At 45.4% G+C, this 18652-nt stretch overlaps 1 protein-coding gene across 6 annotated transcripts in view; it reads right to left on the bottom strand.

The window, feature by feature from the left end:
- poe (E3 ubiquitin-protein ligase-like protein poe) overlaps nucleotides 1-18652 on the bottom strand; it is a 549262-nt gene that overhangs the window by 117821 nt on the left and 412789 nt on the right. For all 6 annotated transcript variants that reach the window (XM_065455076.2, XM_065455078.2, XM_065455079.2 and 3 more), the window contains 3 exons: nucleotides 14816-15670; nucleotides 3871-4101; nucleotides 2787-3031 (listed from right to left, as the gene is read on the bottom strand). In XM_065455076.2, coding sequence (XP_065311148.1) covers nucleotides 2787-3031; nucleotides 3871-4101; nucleotides 14816-15670 — 1331 coding nt within the window. The remainder of the gene's footprint in view (nucleotides 1-2786; nucleotides 3032-3870; nucleotides 4102-14815; nucleotides 15671-18652) is intronic.

Here is an 18652-nt window from a genome sequence, read left to right as displayed (position 1 = left end):
ACTGAGCTTACACCAAAATGATGTTTTAACACATGCATTAGAAAACGACTCCCTCAATCATGCACACATTAGGAGCGTTCCTTCCTTAAGTATATCCCATTCTGAATTGAAGAGTTAGTCGACATCTACTTATGGTCACGTTAGTACCTAGTACCTGCTACGCACAGTGTCATGTAACTGGCATGCACTTTCTGTGGCTTGTCTGTATTTTACTGCATTTTCTTCCAGAATTACGGCTGTATGCTGCATGCTGTTGGTTTATTGTAAGCAATGAGGTTTTAGAATTTGTTGAGCAATGAGCCTTGCTCGTGAGACAAAGCGCTGCTGCTGCAGTGGCAGATAATGTCACATTACTCGTGAACAGGAATCTTTATATGAATAGGACATTCAACAAAAAGTACCGAATTTACTAGAAAATAGGTCGAACACAATTACTGGTCAAACCCTATATATTAAACTTGCCTTGAAATAAAAAATTATAACTTGATTACAGGTCGACCCCTACCTCTTTATAAAAAAACAAAAACTTTGAGCATCACACACCTTTAGTCACTGCAAGCTCAGCTATTAAATCTTGTTAGTCGATGCCACAGCCCACAAGCTGCATTCTCGTCGGAATGGCCAAAGAACTTGTCAAATGCTTCACAAGCGTTTTCGGCACCTCAAACAATGCCATCCTCAGTATAGTCAAGAGCAGAAGATATGCAACATTTCCTAAAGCCAATCTGGATAATCTCCTGGCTGGCTTTAAAGTGGGCGTGACAGAGGAACTCCGTTAGCTATGTAGTTTTGTTAGCTTTGTTCACGAATATAGGTAAAGATTCTTCTGTCATGAATATAGCTCAATAGCTCAGTTTCAGTAACATTTTATGAATAAAAAGATTGACCTATATTCAAATAAATATGGTAATCACTATTTGAGGTAGTGACCCATCATCTAGACAGTTTCTTTGTGCAAGCCTGCAGCCTTACCACGAGTGAACATGGCAGAAAAGCCATGCCTGTCTATATACACTTTCAAAAGCCGTAGAAATAAATGCAATATAAGCAACATAAAATAAACCTTTTCTTCTTGTCGTGCATTTGAAAACTAAGAGAAGTTGGAAGTGTGTACCTGCCAACTAATGTTTCCAAGGTGCCTAAAGACGGCTCGCTTTGGCAATTGAGGCTGCGCTGTTGCTTTGGATGTCCAGAGAGCTTTCCACTGTGCAAGGTACCACTTGCTAAAAATTATATGAAACAACACCAATATCCAGTTTTGGCATAGGGTTGAAAGCTTCAGTATGGCTCCTGTGGCCCTGTACATCACAGCTGTCAAGCTGCTAGGACATAAGCTTGATTTCTTCGGCTGAGCCAACACAGGTCCCCATGATGATGTCATGAAGTGTTGAACCAATTGGATGCGACAAGGGCTAACGAGATTGCCCACGGCAGCTACGCCCTTTATTCAATAGGTTGTGTTTCCAGGTAGCTGAATACTGAATATATTAACCCTGAAGGCCAGAGAATTTAAATTGCACTCCAAACTAAACCTTTTGAAGTAGTACTTCACCGTATCTCCCTTAAAGGACCCCTCACCAGGTCTGGCTATTTTGAGCTGACAAGCGCAGAGCATACAATGTGCGCTAATGATCATGTTTGCAAAGAATTACATCGCTACGCACCACGGAAAGGTCTGAAATTTCAGTCTGAATGCCATTTTCCCTTTCCCTCACAGCGACCGCACTCCAAGCGGACAGTGATGTACTCGTGCCCCTTCGCCTACGTACTCGCGTCCGCTGTGATGTCGCTTGTGGTGACATGTGACTGAGAATTATTCAAGGCAACATCTGTTTTTTGTGTGATCTGTTGCTTGAATTGATGAATTGAAGTTTAGAGAAATAATAAAACACACAAACAAAATGTCGGCATGTTTTTTGTTTTACTTCGCACCGAAGCAAGAGAGATGTACTTGCGCTTTGTCTGCTTGTTCCCATGATCGTGCAGTCACGTGCGCAGGTACCGAAACTATGCCATTTTCTGCCGTGTTCCAGTGTGTGATCATGCTCTGCGATCCAACTGTTCTGGCTCAGTATTCGTGTAACACTGAATTATACCGGTAGTCATGTGTCCTTATGCACAGTGCACAAAATCTTGTACTGCTCGAAACGAGACAATCCCAACAGCTTGTGTGCGACGCCATCAGTGGAAGTGGAGCAAAAAAAGCGAGCAGAAAAAAAAGAAGAATGTGGGGCTCGCGACATAAGCGTCACGCGATCCTCAAGGTCTGGTACGGGAGAACGCAGGGAAAGCATATTGGTTGCAAAGGCTAGACAGGGCAAGTGGAGAGAGTCTTGCTTGGCAGTGGAGCTCGCCTCCTGAAATCATGGGTTCATGACACTGAAATATTTCTATCTTGGCTATTAATGAGCTGATTTGAAAAATTTTTGCGCCCCAATGCTCTCTAGAGGACACGTAACAACTTCCAGTATATAACCAAATTTACTATGGGCCTGGCGAGGGGCCCTTTAAAGAAGTTCGTTTTTTTTTTACAAACATGAATGCCTCTGAAGATGCACAGTATATGGCAACCTGCCATCAAGGATCAATGGAAAAACATGTGACAAAGCTTCCCTGTGGAAGTCCAAAATCTGAATAAATGATTGAACGAAAAAGTATGTGAGAATTTTTCAACTATACATATTGGAAAGTCAGGTGAGCAATGAAGTTTCACTGTAAGTTCCCTTCAACAAGTGGAAACAAGGACAGCCTTACAGTTCTCTTCACAAAATCAGCTTCAGCTTTACCTGTATGGCACACTGGTAGCCAAAGCTCTAAGAAGGGTGATGCAGTGATCCACTGCAGCACTGGCACAACCATAACATCTCCCAGATGACTGCTTATTGCTCGCTGGTAAATTGAAGCTGCCTGGTGATGGCAATTCGCTTCGCGCTGGCTGTACAGCAGTCGAAGTTGGAGTTGCTGCTTGTGCTTTTCTGCTGTCCTTCTGCTTGTGCTCATATTCAACCAATTCCTTTCGTGAAGCCAAGATCTGAAAGGAAAAAAAAAAAAGGGAGGAAGAAAAAAATGGCTTGGCTGCAGTGCCTTTCAGCTTGAATAGATGCTGCTCCGTCATATGAACAGCATAAAGCAGAGCAACTGAAGCATGAGATGCACATGCCTTAATCATGCACAGCTTTATCAACAACCAATTTGCTTAAATTATAGGGTTTACTGTCCTAAAACTTCACAGTGGGTAATGAAGGATGCGAATTTACACCCAATAAATGGTACATAAGCGTTTTTGCATTTCCCCTCCATCAGAATGCAACTGCTGTGAATCAAACACGAAACCTCGTGCTCAGCAGCGCAACACCATAGCCAAGGACAGCCTTACAAGGACAGCCTTACGCTGCACTGGTTTAAGCCAGTGCAGCGGGTCAACACTCGGGGATATTGATTGTGAACACTGTTACCGTGAATTTCAATTTTCGGTGGCTTCTGTTGCATTTAAAGAACTAGAGAAATTAAAAGCTGTCCAGACCTAATTAACAGCACACAGTAAGTTGAGACCCATCTTTATACTTTTTTACAGCCTGTAACTGCACATGCACACTGACACACACATGCGCACAACAACACACTGGAGATGGTACAATGACCAACCCAAGAGATGTTAGACCTAGGTTTGATCCCAACCACGATGAATTATAATTCAATTGGAGACAAAAAAGAAAAAGGAAACCTAACAAGTCAATTTGCACTTTTTAAAATGTCAGCAAGAAAAATTGACCATCGACGCACCCACATTTGTTGGAAATGCCGACTATCAAAGAGTTTGTTCTAACCAAACCTGGGTTCAATAATTGTATAAATTCAACTTTAATTTACCTTCTGAACAATCTTGCTCAGCTCATCAAAAGAGGCTTTGCACTCAGAGCAGTACTTCTGAGCAAGTTGCTGTATGGACCGATTCACCATGCTGGATGTTGATCCTGATGCAGAACCAGTGCTGGCTGGTGTTGCTGAAGTCGTAGCTGTGCTGCCTGTGCCTGCTGCTGTGCCTGCTGCAGCAGCAGCTTCCTCTTCCAGAGCCCTGTCTACCAGGCCCTGCTCCTGAACCTGCAATTACCAAGCAATATGCCCAAGCATGCATTAGCACTATATTTAAGAAGGGTGGACATGGAAACTGCAAATTAATACAGCATTATTCATTTTAAGAATAGATCGAGACAATGCATTGGTAATGCCCATTAAAAGGTTAGTCAAAATAATGACAGGAACATCAAAATGAGATTTGCAGGGAAAATGCTGTACATGTGAAAAGGAATATCAGATACATCACTTTGACTAACAGCTAAGGTATATTATTGAAGATATCCAAAAGTAAGCTTTTATTTTGTTCAACAGACTGCTTCAAGTATCACATGTGTTGGAGGCTTAATCCATTAAATGGCAATGGGCAGTCAGAATTCATGTAGTTTGATCTGACTTGGGAGACATTAGGCTTATTATTCTTTGGCACTGTGCAGCCAGAGTTTTTATACAAAACAGATAATACAACAAAAACCATGATAATCATTGTTTGCCCACATAAAAGAAATGACCATTAAGGCTTTTTCAGGCCTGTAGGGCCAAGCATTTAAATAAAGACATTTGTCAAATTATTCCATCCATTACACAAATGATTGAACTTTTTGTTAGTATATTGTGGCGAGAATATGCGCCCATCTTCCCTCGCGTCGAGAGCCGGCATAGACACGGGAGAGGTGCACTACGCCCTCTCCCGATCCTCCTTCGCTCTCATGACCCGCGCGCACCATTCCTCCCCGACTCGCAGGCAAATAGCTGACGGGCGAGGAGAACATTCCCCTCACCCAAGTAAAAAGGCACGAAACAGCACGACCGGGGGAGACCCTCTCTCTCTGACGCCGGACCCCTAACCTGCTGGACTGGAGTACCTGCCGCAACCTGTGAGTGACCTCGTTTGCCTGACTATCCCGGGCAACGAGGCCAGCCTATTTATTACTATTACAGAGAGGACATCACTCTGCCAGTGTTCTTTATTGCTGGTAGCAATAAATGTTATTACGGTTGACGCCGCTGGTTGCTTTATTCGTTCGAACCCGACGTAGCCGTGATTCCCGCGCTACGGGTTGGGAGTTCCACAAAGCGACTGCGTGGGGCTAGATCCGGAGCTCGCCTTCAGCCCTAGCCGCACGTAGAGTGGAACCTCCACAATATATATGAGGCGTGTTCAAAAAGAAATTAAACATTTGAAATGTTTAAAAGAGAGCGCACGTAGTGGCAGGTTTAGACAACAGATTGCCATTTGCCCCGTTTCATTCTGACCGTTAGTTGGCAAGCTGCAGCAGCTGAAGTGATCGCATGCACAAGCTGTTCGTCAGATTAGTGCCAAAGTGACAATGAATGAGCTTGAAGAACAACATGTGTGTGGGAAATTTTGCTACAAACTTGGCAAAACTTTCGCAGAGACATTTCAATTGCTTAGCCAAGCATATGGGGAGGATTGTACGAGTCACATGCACTGCTATGAGTGGTTTAAATGTTTAGAAGATGGCAGAATGTTGGTTGGTGACGATCCCAAGCCTGGACGACCTTCCAGATCAACAGATGACCATGTAAAGAGAGTTTGTGCCGCGATTCATAGAAATCGCCATATAAGTGTTTGAGAAGTTGCTGACTAAATGGGCATCAGCGTAGGATCATGCCATCAAATTTTGAGTGACAAACTTGAGATGCTTCATGTCAGTGCAAAATTTGTGCTGCATTTGTTGACTGACGATCAGGAACAGACCCGTGTTGACATCAGCCAGGAATTGCTTGCCACTGCCAGTGACAATAAAAAGTTCCTTAAGAACATTATAACAGGCAATGAGATGTGGGTTTATGGCTATGATATTGAAATGAAGGTGCAGTCATCACAGTAGGTGGGCAAAGGGTCTCGTACAAAAAAGAAGAAAAAAAAAGCACGAGCACGAGTCTGTCAAAGACCAAGGTTGTGTTTTTTTACTGCAAAGGCATTGTCCATCAGGCACCACATAGTCAGATGGTAAACAAGGAAGTTTATCAGGGAATTTTAGCACATCTGAGGGCTGCTTTGCGCAGTAAGAGGCATGAATTGTTGGAAAACCTGACTTTGATGTTGCATCATGACAACATGCCAGTCACGCGTTGCTCCTTCTCCACGGCTACCTAGCAAAACCTCACACTCCTGTTGTGCTCCATCCACCGCATTCTCGAGACCTTGCCCCCAGAAGACCTTGTCCTGTTTCCCAAACTTAAAACCGTGCTAAAAGGACGTCGTTTCCAAACCATAGAGGAGATTCAGGACAATGTGACAAGAGACCTGTTCACTATCCTAGAAGAAGCATTCCAGGAGGCTTTACAAAAATGGAAGAAACGATGGGAACAGTGTATTCCCAGTAGAGGTGACTACTTTGAAAAGGACCGTACTTAAGATGTTGTACAGTAATTAATAAAGATGATATAACAAAAGTTCTCTTTTTTTATGAACGCACCTGGTATGAATTTGATCGTATTTGCAAACATTTTTCTATTTAGCCTTTCTTCTTCTTCATCATCATAAGCTTATTTTATGTCCACTGCAGGACGAAGGCCTCTCCCTGGGATCTCCAATTACCCCTGTACTGCACCAACAAACTCCAACTAGCACATGCTAATTTCCTAATTTCATCACCCCTACTAATCTTCTGCCATCCTTGACTGCGTGTCCCTTCTCTTGGGACCAATTCTGTAACCCTAATGGTCCACCTAGCCTAAGGATTACATGACCTGCCCAGCTCCATTTTTTTCTCTGAATGCCAATTAATATATCAGCTATACTCATTTTCTCTCTGATCCAAACCGCTCTCTTTATGTCTTTTAACATTATGCCTAGCATTCCTCATTCCATCGGTCTTTGAGCGGTCCTCAACTTGTTCTCAAGCTTCTTTGTCAGTCTCCAAAGTCTCTGCCCCATATGTCAGCACCAGTAAAATGCACCAATCGTACACTTTCCCTTTCAATGAAGATGGTAAGCCTCCACTCAGGAGCTTACAATGTCTGCCATATGTGCTCCAACCCATTTTTATTCTTCTGTGAATTTCCTTCTCATGAACAGGGTTCCCTGTGAGTAATTGACCTAGGTAAACATGCTCCTTCACAGACTCTAGATGCTGACTGGCAATCTTGAACTCTTGTTCCCTTGCCTGGCAATTCATCATTATCTTTCTTTCTCAGTCTTCGGCATATTAATCTTCAACCCCACTCTTATAGTCCCTCTGATAAGGTCCTCAATCATTTGTTGCAACTTGTCCCCAGTGTTATTGAACAAGACAACATCATCTGCAAATCAAAGGTTGCCGAGATATTCTCCGTTGATCCTCACTCCTAAGCCTTCCCAGTTTAATAGCTTGAATACTTCTTCCAAGCTCACAGTAAATAGCATTGGAGAGATTGTGTCTCCTTGTCTGACCCATTTCTTTAGAGGGCCTTCCTACTTTATGTTTGGAGAATTAAGGTAGCTGTGGAATCGTTGTAGAAAGTCTCCAAGATATTTACGTAAGCATCGTGTACTCCTTCATTACGTAATGCCTCTGACTGCTGGCATCTCTACTGAATCAAATGCCTTTTCGTAATCTATGAAAGCCATATAGAGAAGCTTATTGTACATTGTGGATTTCTGGACTGCTTGAATGATGACATGGATGTGATCTATTGTAGGGTATCCATTCCTGAAACCAGCCTGTTCCCTTGGTTGACTGAAGTTCAGTGTTGCCCTTAGTAAGGCAGAAGCCTTTAATGGCTCATTGTCAAGGTCATCTGCCATTAGCAGAAACTGTCACAGCTTTGTGGCCTCCTGATTGATCTCCTCTGTGTTGCGACGTCATTGTCGCTAGGCACAGGTGTGTGCCTCCTGATCGGCTCGCATGTGTGACGTCACTGTCGTTAAGTGCGGGTGTCGGGGTGGTTCGGCGCCGCACGAGATGACTCATCACATCGGCATGCGTGGTGGCCGTTGTGTTCGACGGTACGCCTTGACGTTACTGTAGCGAGGCGTGCATGGCGACCGTCTGCTTGGGTGTGGTGTGGCGGCGGCGGTGGCGGCAGTTTACTTTGCGGTATCGTGTGGGAAGGATGCCTCATCTCGCCAAATCAGTGCCTCCCAACACGCGACGTGTGGCAGCCTCTGAACGCAAGCAGCGCTCAAGAGAGGCTGAGCGTATACATCGCATGCATCAGTGCGGCAAGGCGCGTCCGACACCACAGAGTCCAGGGACGCATTGGGCTAACGCAAGAGAGGCAGTGCATTTGAAACGACTCGCTGCATCTCCGGGTACCAAGGCAAATGAAGCTCGGAAGCACTGTTAGTATGCTCAAGTTGAATACCCCGTCCAGCAAAGCCACTACCAACCATGGGAATTGTCTAGACCTCGTCTTCAGCACTCACAGTAGTGTGACCCACCTTGATTATGTATCTGTGCACTTCAGTCACCATAAAGCAGCCATCCTGGATGTGGACCCACTAAAGCGCAAGGAGTTCACCGGCCATGAGTTGCAAGCCGACATCCTCCAAGATGACAGCTTTAAAATGATTGACTCAGAAGACATCGAAACGATAGACATAGGCGTAAACGATGTTGCAGGCATTTAATAAACAAACAAACATTCTCATAACAGTGCGTACGAGTTGTGTGCCTCCATGGTGTTTCCGACGCAACAAATTGCCATTGGCAATGGTGTCAGGCTTCCGCCGTTTCACACTTTAGTCTTGTGGGGATGCGCGACCCTCGCGCCTCCCCTGATATCTTGTTTCTCGCATAGCCCCCGTCTCCGTGCGGCGGTCGGAGTGGTACAAGCGCGGTGCGAGAGATGGCGCGAGTGTCGCGCCGCTGCGAGGTTACTTGGGCGCGGGAGCGGAAGGGCGCTTCTCTCTTGGGTTCGAGACAGCAAGCGGGACGGACATGCTGTGCCGCGCGTGCGCCGACCCATGCTTCTGCGAGACCGTCTCGCGTGGCCGCCTTGGAATGCGCCGCTGTTCGGGTGACAGTATGCGCGAACGACCAGGCGTTGGGATCCAGCACGGGGCGAACATATTCGCTCGTTTCCGGTCGCGGTGAGTCGGACTTCTAGATTTGTCGCGCGCGCATCGGCATGTTTTGTGGATAGCAACTTGGCTAGCAGGCATTGATCTATGAAAGGTGCCATAAATGCCCTTGCGATTGTTTGCACTACTGTGTTGTCGTTCCTTTGTCCCAAGAGCACGGAGGAGAACCCCATATCTCCCACATCTGGCGCCCAACGTGGGGCTCTTGGGGCATCGGACGATAATTTTAACAGTGTTGCTTCGTTCGAGACCTTTGTTTGAACCGAAGCGTAGGCCTAGCGTGGATTTTGATCGCTAGCGTCGGTGGCGGGCTTTCTTGAGAGAGGTGACGGAGGCTGTAGTGTGTTTGAACATGTCAACATGCTAAGCCTTTTCGCAAGTGTTTTTTTAATGACATTCGTCGGTACAAGAGCCACGTGGTCTGCATCCTAGGAGAGCGAGACTTAGCGCCCGCGGAGAATTGGCAAGCCTGAAGCGAGTGAGTACGGAAGCCTCGTAGGTGGTCCGAATTTCTTATGTAAATAGCTTCTTCTATCTCTTTGACTCAAATGAAGTCTCGGCTCAGGGAGCCGGGTGGCCGTGGGCCACGGGTGCCACTACGAGCTGACTGGTATTGCGGCCTGGCACCGGGCGCTCCGACACCGTCTGGGACGGTGGGCGCCGTCAACTCGGATGCTGTGTGCACCGAGCGGAGTAGGACCACCTCACAGAGCTGACGTCTCCTCGTGGCTGCCTGTTTTGTGCTCATTTTGGGTGTTGTTTTTGGATGCCGGTTGTTGTCAGGGTAGCCACGCTTTAGGCCTAAAGCTTTATGAAACTGCCTGTCGCACGTGGAGGGACACAACCTGGTGGACCGTGACGTTGAGGTGTTGCAAGTTGCTTCCCTCATTCTAATTAGCCTCGCACGAATTGAAATTACTCGTTCGACTCAAGAAAGCGAGCTTAGTTCACGTGAACTTAGCATCTGAGTAGCTGCCTGATCTTTTGCTAGCCGAGTTGAACATCGTACCACGTGGGCGAAGCGCATGCAGAATTCCTCTCCCTTGCACTACTTCAGTGTTTGCCGAGTGTGTTGAGTGTACGCAGCGTGATTGGAGTCACCCCTGGCTTGCTGTCACCTGCACATCGCCTGCGCTGCTGCCCCGGACTACGATCGAGCCACCCCGGGTGATGGTGATGCTGTGGCCAGTTCGGCGCAGTGACTTCGGCGGCCTCCTGCATCCAGCTCACAACCCTCAGCGGCGGACAAAAGAGCCGGCGGTCACTGACAGCTACGGCAGCTCCTCCCAGCAGGGCGCGTTGGCGCCAGCGACGCTTGCTCGTACCGACTACTGCGTCGTCATCGTCTCCGGAGTCCTGGCCTGGAATCGTGCCGTCGAGTCTACAAAGCTGCTGCTGTGACCGGCGGACGCCAGCGGTGCACCCAGGGACAATGTCGGCTCGCATGCTATGGACAGCGTGTGGACATTTTCTCAGCGCGGCCACTGTTGCATGTACTATCTTGTTTGCGAAGCACGGCTTAATGTTAGACCGTGTCACATGTTTCGCCGGAATAAGAAGTGATTTAAGGTTGGGGGGATGTGGGGATGCGCAACCCTCGCGCCTCCCCTGATATCTTGTTTTCCCGCACAGCCCCCATCTCCGTGCGGCTTCGCCGTGCACGTGGCGGTCGGAGTGGTACAAGCGCGGTGCGAAAGATGGCGTGAGTGTCGCGCCGCTGCGAGGTTACTTGGGTGCGGGAGCGGAAGGGCGCTTCTCTCTTGGGTTCGAGACAGCAAGCGGGACGGATGTGCCGTGCCGCATGTGCGCCGACCCATGCTTCTGCGAGGCTGTCTCGCGTGGCCGCCTTGGAATGCGCGGCTGTTCGGGTGACAGTACGCGCGAACGACCAGGCGTTGGGATCCAGCATGGGGCGAACATATTCGCTCGTTTCCGGTCGCGGTGAGTCGGACTTCTAGATTTGTCGCGCGCCCATCGGCATGTTTTGTGGATAGCAACTCGGCTAGCAGGCATTGATCTATGAAAGGTAAAATAAATGCCCTTGCGATTGTTTGCACTACTGTGTTGTCGTTCCTTTGTCCCAAGAGCACTGAGGAGAACCCCATATCTCCCACAGTCTCGACAAAGTGTCTTCCGTTTTTTTCTATTGGAAATTATCTTGGTGAATATTTTATATAATACTGGGAGTAATGTAATGGGCCTATAATTTTTCAATTCTTTATTAATGTCTCCCTTTTTGTGGATTAGTATAATGTTTGCATTCTTCCAATTCTGTGGGACCCTTGAAGTCTATAAACACTTCGTAGAGAGAGCCACCAGTTTTTCAAGCGTTATGTCTCCTCCATCTTTGATTAAATCGACTGTTATTCCATTTTCTCCTGCCGCTTTTCTCCGTTTCATGTCTTGCAAGGCCCTTCTAACCTCATCGCTAGTTATGGAAGTCTCTGCAACCTGTTCATTACTGCTTCGAATGGAGGTATCGTGGCTCCTCTGGGTAATATACAAGTCAGTAGAGAATTCTTCCATTGCTTTTACTATACCTTCAAGATTGCTGATGATATTACCCTGCTTATCTTTAAGCGCATACACTTTGGTTTGTCCAATGCCAAGTTTCCTTCTCACTGATTTCATGCTACGTCCATTTTTTATGGCTTCCTCAGTGTTTCTCACATTATAATTTCGAATATCCCTTATTTTCTCCTTGTTGATCAGTTTTGACAGTTCCGCAGATTCTATCTTATCTCTTGTGTTGGACACTTTCATCCTTTGTTGTTTCTTTATTAGGTCCTTTGTTACTTGGGAGAGCTTGCCTACTGGTTGCCTTGGGTGCCTTGCACTTCAATTGCTGCCTCTGAAGCCTGCCTAGTTACGGTTTCATGCATTACCTCTATGTCACCTTCACCTCTCTGTTCTAAGGCTGCATATTTGTTTGCAAGTACCAGCCTAAATTTGTCTGCTTTTACCCTTACTGCCTCTAGGTTGACCTGTTTCTTCCTGAAGAATTTTACTTTTTCTCTCTTCAAATTGGGGTGAATCTTAGACCTCACTAACCTATGATCACTACACTTTACCTAACACTTCTACATCCTGCACTATGCTGGGATTGGCAGACCAGTATGAAATCTATTTCATTTCTTGTTTCACCATTCGGGCTTTTCGAGGTCTATTTTCTGTTGATACGCTTCCTGAAGAAGGTGTTCATTATTCGCAGCTTATTCCTTTCTGCGAATTCTAACAGCATTTCTCCTCTACTACCATAAAGTGCACTTGACCAACTAACCAGAATGCTTTTGTAAGAGCTGTAACATGCAACAGCTAAAATCTGGTAGTCGCTAGTCAAGTACATTAAATCATTAAATTTAAAAGCTTGTGCAATACAGCAGCAAACAACAAGCCGCCCTTCCCTCCATTCTTTTGTTCCTTTGAAAGTATTCTATTACAACATTAAAAGCCAACCAGTAAAGAAGGGGTAAATTTTCTGAGCCACCTCTATGCTATCATGCAGAGGGATTGCAATTTCAGTCATGGTAGATAAATCTGTACTGACATTCCCCACTCTATGAAAACAACTTTATTTTCTACTACAACAATTCCACAGTCTCACCTACTACGGTCAACTTGTCAAACTGAACATTCACCAGTGCCACATGGGGCACGTGTGTTGAGGTGGGCCACACACATCCTACAATATCCAATGTCATTCTGCATAAAGTTTCATTTGAATGCTTTGTTGGCACAAGACTTTTGCTCAAGAGTCTTATCTTAGCACAGTAAAAATGCTATGAACTACTGGTGGAACCAGTGTGACTAACACACATGTTGTTTGATAGTCAATCTCACCCTCTGGCCCTCCAGAGTTCACTGGGCCTCTGCTGTGTCTTCGATTAGCTGGGCTATCTCTCTCTTCATAGCTCAGACTGCTGATATGTGCCACCTTTCATTAGTGGCTCATCACCTCTACGATTCTGGCTGCTCTAATTTTACACTTTCTTACTGAGCTCATCCCAATGTTACCTAGTGCCATCAACTCTAAAACGCCCTTAAAGGGGCCTTGACACATTCGCGACAAAGTTTGTTTGGCAGCACTGATAGCAGCATCACGATGCAGCAATTTTGTGCACGTTGTGTGACGGATGTGACATCAATGACTGGCACTAGTATCACTGGTCGAAAATGTGATGTGCGATTTACATTTGTATGATATAATGAGTAATGAAAAAAAAAAAATGGAACTATGGCAATACATTTTACAACTGCTTTAAGCATCGCCTGGTTATCACACAGCACAGGTGAGGTGTTGCAACCATGGGAACGATGCATCAACACGCTCAGCACATGGTATGCCAACAGCTGCCTCATGGAAGCTCTTGTGACCATAGAAGTGACACTGTGGCTTCTGAGATCTGACTGCGTGCCGCCCAACCACTGAGGCCGTGGGAATGCCATCAACAGACTGAGCAGGTTGGCAACCATGAGGCACCAACTAGATGCTCTGCGGCTATTGGCACCACTTTGCGACATTATGGCAGAGTGAAATGTGGCATCCGGAGCCACGAAAATTCGAATTGAGGGTTATGCTTTTTTTCTTGTATTTTGAAGTTTTTGCAAACTTGGGTTTGCATGCATTAATTACCATTATTTCTTTTACTGTTAGTTTATGACATGGCAAGAAAAGGCCTTAATGAAGTATTAGAAGCTCTGATTTTTTTTTGTTCAGCATTCAATCACTTACAAACAATAAATTATTAATAGTACCAGCTTACCCAGGCAACACCATAGACTAAAAGGCGCAAACTAGAAGGTCAACATAAAAGTTAAAGCACCAAGGTATCAGTATGATCTAATTAGAAGCCACACCGCAGTGACGGACGTCGGATTAATTTTGACCACCTGGGATTCTTTAATGCGCTCCTAATGCATGGTACACAAACATTTTTTCATTTTGCCCCTATCGAGAAATCCAATCAGTGACGTTGTGCTTACACATGTAGAATATTCTACCCACTGCAGTAGGTAGATCTAACTGCAACAACTTCTTAGCTCGTACCTGTTATTCATTAACAACATTTTCACCATATACTGTAAGAGAGAAGTCCTTGAAACCTTAATGACCCCGGAAATTAACAGCGCTAAGCAGACAACGACGAAGGAAAAGAAGAACACGACACTGGTGCTGAGTCAGCGACTCAGCGCCAGTGTCATGTTCTTTCATCCTTGTCTGTTTAGCGTGGTTAATTTCCAAAACATGAATTACCACCAACTCGCCCAAGTTTCTCTTCTAGCACAGTTAATTTCTTGCACATCGGGCTCTGTCTTCTAACCTTAATGACCCACGGAATATGAATAAATGATCACATTAACAAAAATAATCATAACTACTTTGCTTATTATTAAACCACAATTACTACTCACATTACAGTTTGTTCATATCCCTATAGAAACAATGCACCAAGGCTAAGCATGTGGCTTCTGTTATCTAAGCAGCAGTAGGTCCTCAAATGTGATGTCTTTATATACAAGCACAGAGAGAAATCATGCATACCAACTCATGAATTGAGAGGTGGTCAGCTTGAAAACTGCTTAGATCATGAAAGTGCTAATGAACAGTAACTTTGAGCTCATAATCCAGCTCATAATATGAAGAATTCTAAGGAAAAAGACAAAATTAACATTTTTCTGCTAGTGGCCCCCTCCTAGATCATTTACCTTGAGAAGCAGCAGCTCCAACGCCGGCTTGTGGGCCATAAGCTGTCGGTACACTTTGTCGGCCTTCTCAAGTAGTGCATTGATAGAGGCCACAGCCTTCTTGCGGTCCTCCTCACCCTCAATGGGGTCAACGGCACAGCAAGGCTTGGCAGTCAAGGTGTAGTCAAACTTGGCATACTTGCAGAAACCACAGGAATTGCACAGGAATGGGTCCTTCTCATCATAATTAATAGCACGGCACTTGTGGCACTGAAATACATTCTCTCCACAGTTGGCACACACGCCAGGGCTAGCTGGCACAGAGGCACTGCAACGTGGGCATTGCAGTGTCTCTGATGATGCCTGCACATTTTCATAGAAGTCTGCATACTCTATCATAAGGTTGCATGCCACAATGGGAAGTGGGAAGTCCATTTTGAGCTCGGTCTGGCCTGCAGCCAAGGAACAGCGTTTGGCACGATGCCACATGGCAGGCCTGTTCTTCAGCTCCACGACTGACTGTACTGACCGATTGTTGTAGTAGATATTAATGGCTCGCACCATTTTGCTACGTTTCAGGTCTCCAATGCGCAGCACAATGCGCGACACTGTGTGTGAGCCAACCAGCTTGACAATTTGGGTAGAAGTGGTGAAGCGCGAGTCCACCTTTATGGCAGACAGTTTGATGTTTGCGTAAGCCACCTCGGGGTTGTTGCAGACAAGGCAAGGCTCGCTTTCCAGGTAGTAGCCATCCATTTCTACTAGGCCTCGTATAGAGTTGTACAGGCTGGAGTTGGGGTGATTGCACAGGAGCTGGTTTTGCTGATGCAGCACAGCCAGTGCCTTTTCAGTGAACTCCCGCTCAGGCTGTGGGGCCTGTAAACATTCCCATGAACATTGCACCTTTATTATCCTTCACAGAATTATCCTTCACAGAAAAAAAAAATAAGATGTTCTAGGCACTCAAGCGTCATATCTCAGACACATACACTAATACAGTCGACTTCCATTAATTCGACCCTGACAATAGCAAAAATGATTATCCGGCAAGTCGAATTGGACCTGCAACTAGCCTGTGGCTACGGATCCAACCAGTTTTGGTATTTCTGTATGTTTTACATCTGCAAATAAAGAATTTAATTGAACTGAAAAAAAAAGAAAAAAAAAAAACAAGATACAGAAAGAAAAAAAATCCTGAAACACACTGCTGATTCATTTGGCAGTATTTGTCCCATTCTGATAGCTTTTTGTGCATACAAAGTAGAAACTAATGTAGAAATTACATTAAAACTCCTAAACAAAGTATAAATCTCACGCGCGCTCGATTTTTTTTAGCAAGAAAAGTGGAGGCAATGGGCCTAAAGTCAGCTTTGCTGCACGGATTGTAAAATTCAGCTTCGCCACAGTACAGCTGTGTTATACGATAAAGCATACGCAAGCCATGAATGCGGTTTAGGTTTTGTATCCAATTGCAATGTGCAGACAACCAATTTTCAAAAGAAAAAGAAGGCGTGCATTATGTTTGAGTAAACACCGTAATAAGACTTGGTGGACTACCCCTACTGCTTAAGAATGTTCCTAGTGAAGGGTAAAAATAAGGGTTTAAATGGGAGATTACATGTGTTCAATGAATTTATTGCCCCTTAAGCTCTGTTGAGACATGCTGCCACTAAAGAGGTCTGTATTAGGGGCATGATAGGAGTCACGTGCATACATGCTGGCTGATAAAGTTTGAATTATCTGGTGAAGGCCAATTTTAGGATTGAAATAACGAAAGTTTAGGCCCATAGAAATGCATAAGCGCTGACTGGGATCTTTGGTCAGGATCAAATTAATCATACAGTCGAATTACCCAGAGTTGAATTAATGGAAGTATACTGCACATATTAACCCTTCGCAGTTTACTGTCAGGAGCCACCTGCCATCAAAGAGTGGCCGTTCTGGTCTACTGTTGGGAGGCACCTGCCAAGGCCTTTTACACTGAGTGCATTCTTTGTCTTGATGAACATGTAGTACCATCTTTCGCATGCTCGCACAAGTGTGCAGTTCTATTAATTTATTACGTTCCCTATAGGTGTGGCAGCACTAAAGTAAGTAATCAAAAAGACGTAAAAGCACCATCGGCTTGAGTTTTTCTGCAGCTGCTAAGCATATCAGTGACCTCAACGTGCACATTTCACAGGAACAATTCTTTTGGTTTCAGTGAAAGGAACAATGACTTTACTGAAGAGGAAAATCGTATTCCTCCATCAGACGAAACTTCATCTAGTGAGTGCAAGAGATGCAGCAGACACTCTGGATGAGAATGACAACATGCAACAGAAATCCTGGGTACTGAATGGTAGCATATCATTTCCAAGTACTGGTAACAGACTGGAACACACATGAAAAGAGAAAAAATAATATCCTACAATGCATCTGTGCATACGGTGCATTTTTCCTGCAAAGCTTAAAACTAGCGAAATAGTTTCGGACCGGACACATTGCTAAGTTAGAGTTAATGTAGGACCAGAAAGGGTTAATCAATATGATGTTCATTAATGTGAATACCTGACCAGTGCCACCTCATTCATCTGCACACAGCGTAAAGAATCCTCAGATTTCTTTTACTGTGACAGTACTATACAGAACAAAACTTGGCTTTTGGCGATGCAGTGAGGTATCTCCTTGGCAGAGCAAATTGTGGTAACTTGTGTGGCTGAAGCCGGGTTATGGAACCCAGTGTGCCTTCCACATTAATTGAAACAGGCTGCTGTGCAAGGCAGGCAGAAAGCTGTGTTCAGAAAATATATGTAATCACCTGAATGTGACAGAGCATGGTACAGTCGACTCATTACAACAGATCCTGGTAACCCGACAAAAAACGTCCATTTTTTTGCGAAGTCCGTAACATCCGAAATGCCTTTCGTCACGATGCATAACACCTTTATTGCAAAAAGTGAGCGACGAATGTCCAAAGTAAAAAAGCAAGCAAAAAGTCAGTTTCGCCCAAAAGGCGAAGCATCGATCGCAATAGCAAATTAAGCAAGATAGGCACAGCAGCAGCAGCGAGCGAACTGACCTCCGTGCAGTCTCTCGCTTCAACGCAAACTAAACGTTGAAAGCACGAAGCTACCAGCACTGAGCACACTTTGACCACATTACAGATCGCTTTGAAGATGAGGGCCGCGCAGGCAAGCACTTTGTTCCTATTGCAGATAGCTTTCAAGATACGGCACCCGCATGGGCATGCACTTTGTTCCCATCGCAGATCGTTACGGCGATCTACGATGCGGCTACGGCGCTACGGCTACGAAAGATACGGCGGCCACGCCGTAAGCAGCAGCCACTTCAAGAGAAGCCCCGTGCCCCGCGTGCAAAAGATGGCGCGTTTCCGCTCCTCCTTCCTCCCTCGCGCATGCTATATTGAGCCGTGATCGTTGGCTGACCCTCGCAAGTCAGTTGTCAGCCGGTGTTGACAAGGCGAAAGTACGTTTTATGCACCAGATATTGAAAAAAAAAAATTGCCGCTGATTTCGCTCGCTGTAGCTGATAAGTCCGTTGTAGCACGGTCTGTTAAAAGCGAACTTCGTTGCATTAATAAAATAGGTAGAACAAACTTAGGCTGAAATATGGTTCGTTATATCTGAAAGTGTGTTGTACGCGGGCACGTTGTAACAAGCGTAGAGTGTATAAGGACTGGGCACTGTTGGTAATATTTGTACAAGAAAGATGGTATACCTACAAAATGCTTTACCATAAAAATGCAACATATGCTCGAACATACTAGCCTTACGTGTCGCAGACAGAAGGACACACAGGTGACGGTGTGGTACCAAAATGATGGGGGTAATTGTTGAACACCACTGAAAGTGTACA

The sequence above is a fragment of the Dermacentor albipictus genome, chromosome 1, assembly GCF_038994185.2.
Source record: "Dermacentor albipictus isolate Rhodes 1998 colony chromosome 1, USDA_Dalb.pri_finalv2, whole genome shotgun sequence".
Classification (NCBI taxonomy): domain Eukaryota; kingdom Metazoa; phylum Arthropoda; class Arachnida; order Ixodida; family Ixodidae; genus Dermacentor; species Dermacentor albipictus.
This window is presented reverse-complemented; position numbering and strand designations above follow the sequence as displayed.